The 17,613-nt window shown below is 36.6% G+C and overlaps 1 protein-coding gene across 1 annotated transcript in view; it reads right to left on the bottom strand.

Annotated features, from left to right (window-relative positions):
- The window catches only part of CUL3 (cullin 3), a 54,060-nt gene that overhangs the window by 17,661 nt on the left and 18,786 nt on the right, over positions 1-17,613 (bottom strand). The window contains exons 3-7 of the mRNA XM_071566114.1: positions 12,657-12,770; positions 5,725-5,885; positions 4,388-4,502; positions 2,872-3,100; positions 1,582-1,727 (exon numbers count right to left, since the gene is read on the bottom strand). Coding sequence (XP_071422215.1) covers positions 1,582-1,727; positions 2,872-3,100; positions 4,388-4,502; positions 5,725-5,885; positions 12,657-12,770 — 765 coding nt within the window. The remainder of the gene's footprint in view (positions 1-1,581; positions 1,728-2,871; positions 3,101-4,387; positions 4,503-5,724; positions 5,886-12,656; positions 12,771-17,613) is intronic.

Below are 17,613 nucleotides of genomic sequence, written 5' to 3' on the forward strand. Positions count from 1 at the left end.
ATCTCGCCCATTTTGCTCCGTGTTTAGTGATGTCATGATGCAGAAACAGTGCTGAGCTATGAGGAACTTTTTTTCTTGATGGTATAATGCAGCTTCCATGTCTGTCTTCTTATTGCTATTGCCCTTGATTCAGATGAATGTGGCTGAGATGAGAAGAGCAAGGTGGTTTCTCAATTCACAGGTATTTCTCTCTTCCTCTATAATCTCAGTGGAAGTGGTGGATAAACCTGTTTGGGGGTTTATTGGCAATCGAATATCAAACCCTTCCCTAGGACACCTTCCTGAGATGGCTGGAGCACATTCTAAGGCTGAGCCCTGCCAAAGCACATGGGACATGGCTGCAAGTCCTTCTCAGCTTCCTTATGCTGTTCGCCTTTATAGCAGGAAACCTTGATAGCATCTTTATAATTAAGTTTATACATCTTTCTGTGTTAAATTTTTTATGGTACCTCTTTAGGTCCATCAGGAGTGAAAATTACTTCAAAGTAATCCAGTACTTATTTCTACACCATTTGACCCTCCTCTCTTTTTTAAATCATGAGCCCTTAATCATTCATCCAAATAAAATTTTGAAGTGCATTCTCTCTGCTTTTTAACAGTCCTTGAAGAGGTGATTGTGTTCAAGCCTGGTAAGAAGTTTGCTTCAAGATTTTCAGAAAATTATTAATCCAATCAAAAATGTTTTTATACTCAAATGGCTTCTTCAAATAGTAACCAGTTCTAGCACAGTTATTGTTTTCAAACAAAACAGTAGAGATTAACAGACATACAACATTAAATGTTTCTCATAAAGAAGGACTTCAACTAGACATTTAAAAGCCCTCAAACAATGTTTAATGAATATACACTTTAAAATTAAATATAAAACTTCTTCAGCTACAGAAACATATCCTTAAAGTTCAATGAACTCTTAAGATTTTACATGCAGATTTCAAACCATCTTCTTGGAGACAATGGAAGAGAAATGATGACAAATACTCCTAGAAGCATATTTTGTGATCTTGATAAATTAATGGTACACATCACTTAGTGAGAGATGGAAAACAAGAAAGAACACTCACATCTTTTAACATGCAGAAGTGTTCTGTTTCTCAGGGAGACTGAGAATAAAGCAAGTAATTTGTTATGACTGATTAACACAGTCCCCTCTCAATCACAGCTAAGTTTGCCATGAAATATTGCCATGTGAACACTGAGAGCTAATGTTACTTAAAATTAATCAAAATGGACACTATAAAGCTATTTTCCGGGAGATACACAATTCATTCCAGAGACACATCATTTAGGGTAATCCAAGAAGATCCTCGCAGTTAGATAATTAGCCTGTTGGTTAATATAAACAGCAACCAAAAGCACAAAAACTGAGCATGTATTTTCCAAGCAACTTCAGCAAGAGTTCTAAACATGTCTGAAAACTCAGAGAATGTACATTTTTTAAAAAAATGTAGATTTAGCTCATTAATAACATACTCTTCTGAATTGATACTAAGGTTTACCTTATAAATTGTGTTTGTGGTGAACTGCTACTGTGGGGAAGGTGGGAAAGATGAAAAAAAAAAGAAAGTTAAATATTTTAACTACCTGAATATAGTCAACTGGATTCTTTCCTTCTCCCTCTTCAGAAACTAGTGCTTTGCCTTGCTCTCTCAGGTATGAGCTCATGCACTCACACATCGTCTTCAGACCATTTGGCACTCGGCTGAACAACTTGTACATGCAAGCAAGGTCTGGAATCAAAAATGAGAGATTATGCAGGACACCTCTGTGTTTTATGTGTCTGTAACTCATTCATCTCGGAGCAAAAGATAACAATAAAGGTTTCACCTACAATAATGAGAAGTGCCTTAGGCTAAACATGGCTTTCCAAAAGAGCAATCCATCCTTGTACATTTATGCATAATCTTATCTTCATAATGCAGCAAGTATTTTCACTCTCATATTTAACTAAATCAAACCAAGGCCTATAAAAGTTCAATGAATTCCTTTATCTTATGAATCCCTTCAATATTGTTGCTCCCTGAGCCTGTAGGCCATGTAAACTGGATATAAAAGAAAAATGTTAAGTATAGAATCATCACTTTTCTTTTTAACACAGTAACTCTTTTCTTACAGCCAGGAGATGTGCTCACTTTGCTGCTCTATCACCCAGTAATTGTGAAGGTGCTTTAATGAACAAAGGCCATTAATGTAAGCAGCAAGTCTGTTCCCCACACTCATGGCTTTAGCGTGAGCACCAATTTCTAAATATAGATACTACAATCCCTCTCTTCATTATACTGCTTTAGAAACTTAGGTTCTATTTCTTTCCATAGTAGCTTTCATTCAGTCACTCTGTCCCACATTAACCTCTATTAGGGAAAACCAAATCAAGCCAAGCCCTTCTTTTTCAACCAGTTAAATAAGCTGCTTCTTATCCTTTAAAAACAACAAACTCCTTTCTGCAACAATGTTCTCTCTTGAAGAATTGGTCCTGCAATGCTTCTGTTTGTCTTTTACACAAGTACTTTTTAAATAACTGCCTGTGGGCCAAAAACCTGGATGCATTTTGACAGATATGTACTAGAGGAATGAAATTAATAAAATGGCCCATGAAAAACTGGTAACAAACAATAGATTTGTACTTTTCTTATGAGATACTTGGTTTACCAAAAAAAGTACCTGTTATCTGGTACTAAATAGAAATTAGTGTCTAGGCTCTGTTTTAAGAGCTCTCTAAAAGACACTGAAGTAACATTCTCAGATGTTTGCAGAATGGAGCTACTAAAGTGCTTTCACAATTAAACAGGAACACAAACATTAAGCTTGACTTATCTCATTTAAAAACAACAAGCAGAATCAAACATTTCTGTCTCACACGTGGCACAGTCTTACCTTCTGTCTTCCCATTTTTCAGCATATGAACTAGCCCAGAGTTCTCCATTTCCACTATAGTTTTCATATGCTTGGAAATAAGCTCTCTCTCAACAACTTTCACAATAGGTTCTTCTGTTGATTTATCCAGACAATGCATCACCCGTTCTATTTCTTCATTAATTCTAGCTTCTACTTTCTTTATATACACAGAAGCACTGTTTTCAGCTAAAAATTTTTGACTTTCCATCTGTGATTAACACAAATTAATACTTTAGACTTTTTTAAAGGGGACAAAGAAAATGCACTAATTATGTCAGATCAGCATTTATAAGAAAGTTCAAATCAAACACAGCATGTCCAACACGTTATACACCCAAGATTTACATACACACTTAACACAAAATTAAGGTTCTATTATGCTAAATGTGTTACATAAGGGGGTACATGCAATAAAAACAAACTATTTTTCATACTAAGTCAACCTACTTTCCAGTTACCAACCAGAGTTTTAGCCACAGATCCAAAGAAAACAGAAGGATGGGGAGAGAGAAGAGGCAAAAAATCCTTTCAAATACCAGTTCATGTCATTTGTCATTATTCTTGTTAGTGACAGTGCTGAGCACATTATTTTATGACAAACTGTTCTTACCCATATTGGTCAGCACAGTCTTTTGGAGAAAAGATGTTTTATTTTTTTATTTTTTAAATAAGAAACAGAATTTAAAATACAGTAATTATTTTTCTTAATCTTATGTAGCACCTACGAAAACAAGTACACAATAACATTTAAATGGTTGAACAACTTATGCTTCAGTTTATCAAAGAGGTTTGGATAGGAGAGCAAATGACAGTGGATTGATCCTGCATGACAACTGGGAGACTGACAAATTATTCTTATCCAGTTATCTTTTAACACACTTTTAAAATTTCTATCAATTTCCACCAAGAGATGAACATGATTACACCCAATGAGCATTCAACTGGCTTTCCTCCTTGAAATATCTCACAAAAAACTCTCAGAGAATATTTAAAATGTGTTATTTGGTGGCTGACCAACAACTGGATAGTCACTTGGTTATGCTTAATTCCTTAACTCAGTTCATTTTATTACCAAAAAAGCTCACAAATGTAGACTATGAAGGAAACAAAAGTTTCTCAAATGCAGTTTAACAGGTTTCCCAACCTGAAACAATTTGAACCTCTCATGCCACTGGTATTTCTAAAAGACTGTGGGGGCCATGCAGGGGTAGACTCAGTTACATGGAATAGCCTAAAGCAGCAGGCACAAGACTAGCATGATGATTACTTTACATGTTATTGGCACCCACAGCTCAAAACTACATTCAAATTATGCTAATTATGTAAAATCTGTGTTACTTTTTGCCTCAAAAGTTAGCAATTCTTTTTCTTATTTCATTTGATGGATATGGACATACTCATCAAATAATCAACAAATACTTAAAGTACCCCCAAATCTCACAATTCCAGGGAGTTACAATAACATTTCAAATACGATATTAAAACACTCCTGTACCTGAAAAAATTCTGCAGACATCTCCAAAAATGGAGCCTCAAAGTCTTCTTCATAGACTGACCTTCCTTCAAGACCTAGAATCATTAACATCTGGCAAGCATTTCTTATTGCGCCTCTGCCAAAAAGTAAGTTGTTAACAACTTGAGAAATCTACATGCTTGTAAGACAGAGTACACAGCAGAGTAACAACTCATAACACAGTATAAACTTAAATAAAATACAGTATTAGAAAGTCCATTCTAAATCTGTTTGATACATTACATTTTCAAGAATAAGCTCATTTGGTTTTGCTCAAAACTAAAGAACTGACAATGTTTATTAAACACTTTAAATGCAGTGATAGAGAAGCAGGTCCCAATTTCTACTAGCTTGCAAGACTATGAAGAATATATTTCAATATAGAAGAAAATACATCAAAATACTACTTCGAAGAAAACTGCACATGTAGGTCAGAATAGAGCAATTCAAAATAATTGTGCACAAGGAATTTGCTGTGCAAAGTTTGTGTTTTTGTTGGTTGGCTTTAAAAAAAAACAACCAAAAAATCCCCAAAATAACAAGAAGAAACCCCAAACACCAACCAAACACAAAATAAACCCCACTACAATAAAAATGTATCAGCAAGTTGTCGAAAACAAAAGAACTGCATCCAGGAAAAAAATCCACTTTCTGGCAGTAGGGGACAATACACAGCTGTAGCCAGGGAGTATTTATTTTTCCCTTCATAAATTGCATGTTGGGCAATCTCAGTCACAGAACTGCAGCCAAAGTAGCAAAGATTTTACATATCCCCACACCCAACAGCTGTTCTGAAACTGGAGAAGCACAAGAAAACTTGCATATCTGCAGTTCCTGCAGTATCTGCAGCGTGTGACACAAAACTCCACATCTGAACTGGCCAGGGAAGCATGAAACAAAATTAAAAGCTTAGAGATGCAACTCCACTACCAAGAAAGAAATGGATCAAAACACGAGGAAATGGATTGAAAAGAGGAAGCTAAATAAAGAAACAGGCATAAAAATTAAACAACTTCTCAATACAGAGAAAATACAGGATAGCAAGAGGCAGAGAATTGTCCAAACTGCTTTATAACCAAATGCTCTCACACAATGTGGTATTGGAGACATTTCACAAAAGTTCTAACAAAAATCACAATATTAAAATACATTAACAAGCTTCTCCATTTACCACTACGTTAAAACTTAATGTGCAAGAAATACATTATTTCAGATTATGGAGAAATTTTATCTTTGTGGCCTCAGTAATGAATTGTTTGTGTATGTTCTTTAGTCACTCAATATTTATAACTAAAGACAATCACTTACAAACATCTTACCTGTCCACAACTTCTCCTTTCCTTTCTCTTGCAATCATATCCAGCAGAGTTTGCCGCAGGTGATCCCTAATACAGCCGTAGCGAACAACTTGATCTCGAAAAATAATCAAGCCCAAATTGTAGACATTCTCCACGTTATTTTGTTGCACATACACACGGTCCTACAATGAAGGCATACACAGCAAGAGAATTGTACATTCAGCACATCTGTGCTATTCAAAAATAGAAGATTGATTATCTCTGCACAGAACTTTTCTTCATAGAAAAAGATTATGAATACCCTCAAAATTCAAAATCAGACCGATTTTCCAAAACATCATCTACACTGGAAGTCTGCTGCTCAGGAGGGTAAGCAAAGCACTTGTGACTAAAGTGTGACAGAACAAACACACTGCCTTGCCACTTTTTAGGCTGGGTGCAAAGGAACCTCCAACTACTGACAAAATTCATGGCACAGTCTGAAAGAGGCTTTATTTACCCACCCAAACCCATTCCATCTACCCCTTTCTGATCTTATTTAATTTTCCTAAGATTCTTTCTCGCCTCCCCATGTATCTTCCTAGCATTCCTTTTAGGCAGAAAAAATGCAATATTCAGTGACACTTCCTGAAATAGCACCATTAGATGAACAGAAGAAAAAGCAAAGCCAAAACGAGAAGAGTTGTAATCAAAATCTTTATGGATTGGTAGTGCAAACTTGTACTTCTGTTAACACTCCTCCCCCTTCACCCTCTGAAAAAAAATTCCCTCTCATTCAACTTGAGCAAGTGTTCTGTGTCATTATAATTGCACACATACATAGACACCAAAAAAAGAAAAGAACAGGCAAAGAACATTTTTAATGTTTCAATATGGGTTTAAATTCTATCTGCCTACATAATCTCAGTCTATAGGAAGGATCAAGCTCCTCAACTACCCACTTTGTTATCCACCTACCTTCAAAACCTGATGGTGATCCTCAGATCAGCATTCCAAGACTGCCTAGCCCAAAATCCATCATACAGACTGAGACACTACTGAGCAGACCCTCTGATTACTTATTGCTACCCATAGAAACACTCCAAAAATTTGTATGCCCTTTCCTGTTCCTCTCTCCCAAAATATCAACTCTCTAGAAAAGGAAGGCTATTAATAAAGTTACTCGCAGACAGAAAATGCATGTATTTGCTTAATAGCCACTAGTGCTGTACTAGGTGAGGACCTTTAAAACAAAATTTAGAAAAACTGTGAGCTTTTCCTGAGATGATATTTTTCTTCATTTGTGTCAGGGGATAATTCATTTTTCTAAAATCATAGCTCAGGTAATTACTAAAAAACCTGCTTCGCTACCATTTAAGCATCATGACAACGATACTAGAAAAAGCAAAAGAATTTTGTACCCACTCCTGAATCTGATTGGGATAAGGGTTTCTAAGAATATACACAGCTATAAGAAAATAAGAATAATAATAAAAAAAATCCAATTCTATAAAGGATGAAGGTCAATGTTTGAAATCGAGTATAAAGATCAGCAGCTCCACAAGTTCTGTCAACTATCTTAAGTGCTTTATCACATTCAGAATTGAAGAGTAAAGCTACTCAAACACCTAGAAAATAAAACCACTAAAATAACAAATGTTATGCTTCAGACTATGTAAAAAAAAGAGACAAAATCGCAAGTTTATATAAATTCCACAATTACAAAAAATCAGAAGGAAAAGACAGTACAAAATTTAGCAGCTGAATTTACGTGGCAAAGATATTGATATACTAATTATATGCCAGATTTCCACTTGGTGACCAGAGGAAAGCAAAACACTGGGTTGTGCTATTAAGGAATGATTTCCCTCCCTGTTCCTTCAGACAGGCAGCACTTCATTTAAATGAAAAACCAAGATATGCTACGCCCTGGTTCGTGAAGCAAGTTCAATTCCACCTCAAAGCAAAATGTTTACTAAGTGGTCTCATGAAGTCAGTTTAGTGATACATGGTGGTCTAGGCCTTTGGAATATGTTACTTCATTTTTTGTTATTTAGAAACAGGGTTGTTTATTTCACTTCCTTATTTATTTACACACTTGCATCAAGAAGAGAAGTAAATGGGATTCTCAAGTAAGACAAGCTTAAAATACATTTTTAAAGAGATGAAAGAGCAAATTAAAAAGTAACATCTAATATACCACGTAACTTGAGGAGAAGAGAATACATTCATAATTTCCAAAAAACATTCAGGCTTCCAAAGCACAGGCAGCAGGGTATCTAAAAGGATTAAAGCCATGGCCATGACTCATCTGCATAGTTTCTGTTGTGGCAGTGCTAACAGTGCCATCGCAAAATAGTAACTGCACTAGAAACTCCTCGCAGTGTATCAGCCTCTGTATTAAGCCAGACCACTCTACAATATCCAAATCAGAGCGGCAGCATTAATGTTTCTGATACTGCTGATTTGCTCACCTTTGGTTACAGATGAGATTTACTGTTAATGGAAGTTCTACCAACCTAAAAGAAGTAATCACAGGAAGCCCCAGTTGGGGACAGGTTTGATTGACAAGCCTACACACCACTGAACAGCAATCACTTCCCATAGGGAGAAGGAGCAGGTGCTTACGAGGAACTTCCAGAAGACAAGGGTGGAGTTTCAGACAGCAATTATTGATAAACTACAAACCTTACACTCCAGAGTAATTCTGATCTAACGAAAGTTACTGTAAAACATCACCAGCCTCAACTTGCCCATCTCTTCACAGATGATTCAGCCTTCAGACACCCTCCTGTATGCATATATATATTTATATATATTTATATTTATATATATGAAGTGTTTTTAATCCTAGTCTGGAAATAAAAACACCACTTCTCCCTATCACCTTGTGTGCAAGGCATGGACAACAAGTCACATGCACTGAGGTCAAAACTCCCATATCCAATCTGTTAGTGCTGGCCTAAAGAAAAAAGACACCATCTTTGTGCACGGCACAGATGAGAAATGTGCCCTGTGGAAAATGCACAGCTCTACCTGCAGCAGTGATTGTTCACTTCTGACAGTGTGTAACTGGCACTACCCATGACTGTAACACAGCCAGGGCTGTGACAGCTGCACTCACATACCTGAAATCACTTTAAATTTAGCAAGTACAAGTAATAAAGAAGAGACATCACAGAATCCAGTTTAACTCAGTTTCCATTACACATTCTAAGAATTCTCACACTCAGCATTGCTTGAAGACCAAACAACTGCGCATCCACTGCTACCATTACACACAGCAGTTAAATAAACTTCTTGTAGACAGGTTTATGTGCTCTGCTGAATTTCAGGCATGCCCAAGTGTAGTGCATCACTCCACTACTTCAACACGTCTCAGTACACAACCTGACTTAGCAAAGATGCTACTTAGAATATGACATCACTGCTTCAGTGTCTCACTGCTCACTGCAGACAGTGCCAGGAAGTTATGGAGGGTATTAAATCCACTCTGGCACTGATTTCTGCAGCCTAAACATGCAGAGCAAAAGGAAGAGAGCTAGTGATATATCCTACAAAATACAGTGAAACTGTGGAACTTGAAATTCAGTCATGGAAACTGAAATGCTTCAAAAAAGTCAAGACAAATCTTTATTGTGTAAAAGGTTACAAAACACCTGCAACAGACCTGAAACCAACATACTTTCTCCAGAGAGTAATCACAATACAAGAGACAAGATAATTGAGTGTCTTGTGAAGAGGTTCTGCAGGTACAATGAAATCCTGCCATAAACCTCAAACAGCAACGATTCCAGTCAGGTATCATAATGCAGAAACCTCACTGTACAAGACACGTGCCTTTCTGGAAAAGATCTATTTGAATTGATTTTTATTTTGAAAGTAGCACAATTAATTAGGGGAAGGAGATTAAAGTGGGTTGGAGAGATGTTTGTTTTGACTTAAATCACATGAGAGTCAATGGGTGAAACAAAGATGGAAAACAAACATGCCATTAAAGCAGATATAGTTTAGTTAAAGACGTACAGTCACTAGGCTGAAGTAAGAATTTAAGACAGTAAGACCAGAATTCAAGAGGATGTTAAATGTTTTACTTTTACTGATGTCACACTGTGGCCTGTTGGTCAATAAGTACATTTCCTGAAACTGATGGGTAACTGAGGTAGCCTACAAAATAAGAGAAGGATTGGGTTATGCTTTATTTACAAATGTATGGTAATTGCATACACTCCTCCTTGTAGGACACAAGCATATCAATTAACAATGCCTGGTGACTGAGGTTATACAGTGTTGGTTTCTTTATCTAAAGTATTTTTCATGCCAGTTATACTGCTGTGCTTGAAAAAAACATATAAACAACTTCTGACAAAAGCATATCACTATAATCCTACATGTCGTTCAGACACAACATCATGAAAGAAAAAATCATTCCTTATTTTATGAAGTTCTTGAAAATTGTTTCTTTGAAGAGCAGTCAGGTTTCATCTTTCAGAGATGTTCCATCACTTTACAATTTTGTGGCACCAGCAGCCACAAAACTAATTTCCAAACTTTCAGATTTTTTGAATGAACACATTCTCAAGACTGGAAGTTTCCTGCTCTTAAGTCTCTTTCAACTGAAGAGAATTATATTTGACTCAAGATGACATCCCACTGACAAAGACAGAACTGCATATCTTTGAAAGTAGTTCTATTTTAAACCATAGCTTATACTGTAATTTGTAATCAAAGCATGTATATTCTATTCACAATTTGTCTTATGTCCCTCCAAGTCAAAGAAAAGGATGGACTCTACCCATTGAATCAGCTTCTTCCATTACATAGTTTCATCTAATAAAAATTGAATTTATAATTATAAACCTCATGTTACATTACAGAGGTTTAACAGACATCAGTGCTGCTAAAGTTTGTATAAGCATTTTGAAAGAAAATTATATTTTTCTTATTATACTATAAATATATTTTATTGTAGACGTGTTTTTTCTGTTTCTTTGGGTCTTACTTTGGTACAATGGAAAAAAATCTATGGAAGGCAAATAATTAATCAAGCAGAAGGCCCAACTGAATAAGCACTTGAAATCATTAAGAATGTCAAACATGGAAGGCTTTATAGTCCAGAGGTATTCATGTTTACTTGTTTATTATTCTGTTCTGACTCTAAAAGATAACCCACAAAGCTCAATTTGCACCTGTAGGAATGCAGCAAATTTCCATCCCCTGAAATTTTGGAGGAAAAGAGAAGGCTGGCTGGATGTTTGAACAGCACTCACAAGCTTCAAACCAAAGGCAAGGCATTGCTCTCCTGAGTGCAAAAAATACTTAGGAAACATCTCTCCTCCACCCCCAGAAGTGGTAACTGTTGAATGTATCCTCTCCTCAAAGAGGGAACTTTTTTGTCTTTAACATACTGGTCAACACACTGAAACAGGAGAAGCTGATCAGTGAATTTTCTCTGCCACTATTTGAAGGATCAGAAATTTATTGATTTTAAGAGCAGGAGATAACATTGCATTATCCATTGCCTTGGAGCATCCAGGACCTCCTGTACTGAAATTTTATATAATATTTGGATAAAACACATCAGCTACTCCCATAGAAAGCTCTAGATTCCCTCTTCTAACACTTCAGAAAATTCACCACTAGCTTTGGGTATTAATCTCATCACTAACTATTCTTGAATTTGCCTATTTGCAGCTTGCAGCAGTTGATTTGTATTTGTCCTTCACAAACAGACTGGAGGTTCCAGGATTTTTCATAGTAAAGACAGCACATCTTAAAAATAATCTCTCAATCTTCCTTTCACAGCAAGATAAGATACACAAATCATTAAGTGTCACTATCCATTTATCCAGCCCTCTATTTTTCAGTCTTTTCCCAACTGAAATGAAACAAAACCAATCCCCCCATGACATGAAGGTCAGTAAATCCATTAAAAAATCAAGTTATTAATTACTCCAAATTCTTTCAATTTTAGCAGCTTATTAACCAAAGGGGACTTGACAGCTAATACAAACATGGTCAATGTCACAGGGTGAGATCTTTAACAGCTACAAGATAAGATCTTAACTTCAGTTGTTTGGCAGATAGAGCACAATTTTAGTTAATTTTGAACAAAAAAAATGACATCATGGTCTGTCCTTCATGGTCTAATGCTGCATGACGTACTATCTTTCGTAGGGTATTTTGGCAAAAAATTATTTTACACAGAAAAACCCACAGCATCTCAACACATCTTTTTCTTCTTTCTCAAGTCAAAGCTTTTGGGTAGAAGCTCAGCAAAAATACTCCCCTGCATCCTAGAGTATGCCCACCATTATGGGAATTTACATACATACCAACTACCTAAAGCATAACACACAATCCAGAGACAAAAATATCATTTCCAATCTCTTCAAAATAAAGCCTTTTCTGTTGGCTATAGGTAAGAAATTGCACGCTTGCAACAGAAGATCACATTCTCATCTGAGTACACCACTTCATTTTGTACCCAAGCTCTGTATGAACAGCAAAGGATTCAGTTAGAATTTAACATCCAAGGACACACACTGTACCAAGCAAAGTTATCCTCTTCAAATCCTTAAGCTTAAAGAACAACTACATTGGAAGTTTGAGGAGACTTTATCCCATTGTGCTTCCCACCATCAGAAAAGACCTCCACGTGACCCACATCGTGCAAGTCACACCTACAAACTGCCAGAATGGGTCTGACTAGCTCAGTTTTTAAGAACCACAAAGTTCAACCATTTTTCAGATTAATTTTTCAAGTGATAATGAGATAACCTCAAAGAAGAATCCAATTACAGTTTGTCAAACACCTGAAATACACTTGTATGCACACAGGAAATTCAAAACAAGGGAAAGAGAACTGAGGAAAAAGATTGGTAAGCACGCCCTGCTTTTTACCTCCAGTTTATTTGTTTGGATGTGTCAAAAGACAGTTTACAGCTAAATGTGTGAAATAGCAGAATACCCACCATATACATCAGAATGTCTCTAATCATCACCATTGCCGTTTGATGATCATTCCATGCTTGGTTTAGTGTTTGTAGAAAGTTGTTATTCAAGGAGTTTAACACATCTTCTCGCACCTGAAGCAAAAAAATAATACATTGCCATAAACTCAAGTCAGTTTCTCCTGCAGCATTTAATCCTATACTTGGCTTCAGCACAAAATTTCTTGCTCCTCTATGAACTTGAGTACTGAGAACAAGTTCTTGCTTTTTCTGGGTCCTGACCATCCCTACCTTGTACTTCCACCCTTCCGGGGAAAAATAAGACTCCACGCAAGAAAAGTCAGGCTGAAATCAAGAGCAACAAAATAAACATGGATTTTAAATTTCAAAGGAATTCTTGAAATCTCAGATGTTAAAAGTATTTTTTTACAGCTCCTCAGAGGTTTTATTTCCTATGTGATAGTATTTCAATTAATTTTAACTTTACTGTCACAAGTAATTTCAGAATATTGGGTAGTAGCAGTCAATGTTACAAACAAGAACAAGTACAGGTGGAAAATTGGCCATGACGACACTTAGAGAGACAAGCTGAGAGAGCATAAAGTTACAGCAAACAACAGTTCTGAAAGGAAACAACTGCTCGCTTTGTAAAGAGCAGATTCATACACTGATAGTCCATACTCATCAATAATGAGAAAAAAGGAAGTCACCTTTGTTTATACAAAGTTATTCGACAGCTGATTCCTTTGTCTCAACTTCAGAATTTCTGCCTCTTTGCTACCACTGCTACTAATAAAAACCAACTTCCATATTTTCATTTTATGCAGAAGATACATACTACAGTGCTCAAGCTTTAAACTCAGGTAAAGGGAAAACCTGTAGGAATGTAAAAACATTATTCCAGAGTTAACAAAATGTGGGAACTGACTTTTGAGGTAACATGCAGAATACACTGTACCCTCGCTGGAACCCAACAGAATTATTCTCACATTTACCTGCACTTACACTTGGGCGAGTGTAAATTCCAGTACAGAGAATTTAAGGAGGAAAATAAAAGGCACACAACAAGCAGCCACAAGCTGAGCCAATGACAAATGCAACCACCTGAGAGACTTGATTCTGTTATTAAGGTTTTATGAAGTTATTAGGCCAAACCAGCATAACAAAGAATCCTGTCTGCCATACTATATATACTCCAAACACTTAGATGAGCAAACCAAAGACAGAGCATGGTACATCATACAAACATAATGGCCTCTTCTCAAGATCTGGGAGCTTATCCCAACAATATTCCCTTTGTTGCTCCATTTAGGCAATATGGGTATGTGTAGGTTGTTCAAAGTTTTCTGAGATCTTTAGATACCTTCTCTGCAGACCTGAGCAAGGCCTCTCCTGACTTTCAGAAAAAACAAGCAGTTAAAAGCTTATTTTAACTGCTTAGCTGCCTCGTTCTTTCTGATCATGATCATCATTTACCCTTTGGTCTCTCAAATGTGTGCTCTGTTAACATCCAATCTATGGAGTTTTTAGTCAAAATACACACCCAACAGTGGCACCACTGCTCCATACAGAATGTCATGTGGCTTTCTGGAAATGTGTTTTAAATTCAGGAATGGGTGCTGTACAACAAAACTACTTTAAGAGTCTCTCTTCTCAATGATATTCTTCTAGGTTTATTTTAAGCTGCAGAGAGGTTTGGGAAGTGGTTCTTTTAGTTGCTACAAAAGCCAACCAAATTATTGCTTTTACAACAGCTGTCTGGTTAATAAGTGTTCAATGCATTCCTTGTACAGGTCATGAATACAACAATATTACAAGGAAATTACTATAATGCACATAATGTCTTAGCCATGCAAAGATGCAGAGTCAATTCATTTTAGTGGAATAAATGATTTGAAGTAAAAACTCCTGAATATCCACACTCTTCTTCAAGAGCAGTAAGGCCTTCAGAGAAACAGCTGCTACTCTTCCAAAGTCTTACAAAATCTCAGTCTCAAAGATTTTATCAGCAGAATGTTACTTTGAATTAGCTGAGTTTGTAATGATTTCTGGGACAATATCTGCAGTTATATAGTAAGTTGGCAAGAGAAGGCAGCTTAAATAGGACTGTCCACATGAAGACTTGCTTGAAAATAAATTACCAGGTTCATAATCTAATTAAATTGTTCTTATAGTTGCAAGGATGAAATCTGGTGTATAACCTCAGGCTGAACTGCATTTTATACTGGATACTGCTCTTCAGGAAACACAGAACCCTCCCCCTAATCTTTTCAGAATAGTTGGCACAAGCTTTCCATACCTTTAAATAACTCTTTATTAAGAGTACACAAAGCAGACTTATGGCCTAGTATTTTCTCTCTTACAGTGCATGGCCTGATGCAGCAGCACAAATAGTTCAATTATGTAATTTCCACTACTATAAGGAAGCCAGAACCTTCTGTGGGGAGCAGCAGTAAAGAAGAGCACCTTCTGAACTAAGGCCTCAAGCTCTCAGAACTTCTATTATGGAGATCTTTACCTTCTACAAAAATCCAAGTATTCTAAAATCTTAAGAGTCCAAAGTAAGTTAACAGATGAACTATCACTTTACCAGAAATGTCTGTTCATCCCTGCAGCTCTATTCTACTGCTGAAAGAAAAAAAAAATAACACTGTAGAATACTCATGATTCTGAACAGTTATTTACTTTCTGGCAATTCCCTCACATCCTTTTCCCCTCCACATAATAGCAGACTTGCACAAGATCATCTGAAACCATGTTTAAGAAAATATAAAGGCAGGTAACGCTTCATACATTGTCAGTCAGACTTACAGTACACCCTAATGCTCAATGGGTAATTTGCCTCCTACGTGACTTCTCATGTCATTCCTCCCTATTTCATTGATGTTATGGAAATAATTTCAAATTCCCTCTAGGAGATGCCTCTCTTCTCTCTCTCCTCTCTTTAACACCACAATAGCAAATTTTAAAGCTTGTAAAGGATCCCAGACACAACTTCCTGAGTGCCAGAGCAGACATGGTTCCTTCAGCCCACACCTTCTGCACCAGGCACCCCACGGAATTCCTTCTGCACAAACAGTGCCAGCAGTGACCAGCTCTGTGCCCTCCTTACCAAAGGTTTTCTTCCATGATTGTCTGTATTACTATTCCAAATAGGAAGCACCATCACTACTGGACTCCACCAGCTGTATCAGCAAAGAACATCATGTCACAAGGTGTTCTGTCACAGCAGCACCAGAAATGTTAAGAGCAGGAAATATTACAGGACATGAGGATATCCCAATCATCCCAGAAATTTTTGGCAGAAGTCACATTTTCCTTTTTCAAATATTTTTCTTGGATTATTTAATTTATAGGATAGCATCATCAGAATAATTTAGCCTTTTCACCTTTACAGCAATTTACTACTAAAGCTCAGAAGTTAGACTTTTATTTAAAAAAATTTTGGTCATCTATTTTTATGTTACTCACATACATGGACATAATTTGGTTAATCACATTAAAGATCAAAATACTAGGTCATTGGAAAAGACTTTTTTAAAGCATCAGATTCCATAGTATTAAGTGTCAGAAAGGCAATTCTCTGCACTGCTCTCTGTGCAGTGCTCTCAGCCAGTGCAGGGAAAGCACAAACTCAGGATCTTCTGCCAGTTTGCCACAATCAGCACTTCAGAATAATTTATGTTGCAAATAGGTAATTTTTAATATGCAAAATAGCCAGGAACCAAGATAAGGAGTGGCAGAATACCTAGAAACAAAGAGGCTTCCCTCAAATTAAACCAGCATAAACTAAAGCTCAGGAGTAAGTTTAGTGCCCATGATTATTATTAAGTAAACACAGGCATATACAGGGCACAGAAAGTCTCAACTATTTGCCACATTTTGTATGAATAGTACAGATTATGAAAACAGAAGAGTTTGAGAGTCACAGATGTGCTACAATTATAGAAAAGAGCCATAAATTATCAAGCCACTTCATACAGGATGCGTCCTCTTGTGCAAACAGCAAAAAAGCCTCACATTCAAAGCAGTTTTAGACTACACTTGTCCAGACCACACCTTTGAAAACTAAGATTTTAGAAACAAAATAACACATTTCTCACCCACAACAAGTAACTCCTGTTGGGATGCACAAAAATCTCCACAAGAATTCTGCATTATTTAGACCTAAACCTCCTATCCATTCTCTGCAATTTAGTCATAAGTAATCATCATCCAAGACATGTGACAGGGTATGACTTTCCTTTTCAGAGGTAAAAACAGGACAAAACTCTGATGCCCCATCAGGATCCACAGCCAGTACATGGGATCAGAGTGGACTCGTGTCTCTCTTCAAAGACGGGCAGCTATGTAAGGCAGGCACCTCTCCAGACATGGAATCCTATTACCACTAAATATTAATCAAACTCATAAAAAGTGAGTTTTCACTTCTTTCAATTACATATTTAATAATCAATTCTACTTTTCTCTCCAAGTCCTAAAAGGTGATTCCACAGTTTAACATGAGACCAAGAGTCCTTTTCTTAGAAGACACATCTTCAGCAACAAGAAGCTTCTGCATGTCATTTTGACTGAATCACATGGTTTTGCAAAGGCTGAAATGACAGAATGCAAACTGCTCAGGACTTCTGTTGTTGCTGAGCTGACGTGTTTGGCCAGTGCCCACTGCCTTTTTAAAGAGCATAATCCAAGCACAACTGTCTCATTAACTTGTGAATTAGTTCATTAGTCCATAACAAACAGGTTCTTACACTGGTATTTATTTTGTTCTACAGAGGAAAAAAATGACTCAAAAACAACCCAAAATTTATCCTGAGAAAGTCATAAAATGCCACCAAAAAGGCCACAAAACTTTAAAAAAACCTGCCAGCTCTCAACAGTTATTCTTCAACAGAAGTTGTTTCCTGTTACACATTTTCAAATACTTTCTATGGTCTGCCCTCTATCAGCAAATTCCAACAAACAGTACCTGGAACAT

Source organism: Pithys albifrons, chromosome 11 (assembly GCF_047495875.1).
Source record: "Pithys albifrons albifrons isolate INPA30051 chromosome 11, PitAlb_v1, whole genome shotgun sequence".
Taxonomy (NCBI): domain Eukaryota; kingdom Metazoa; phylum Chordata; class Aves; order Passeriformes; family Thamnophilidae; genus Pithys; species Pithys albifrons.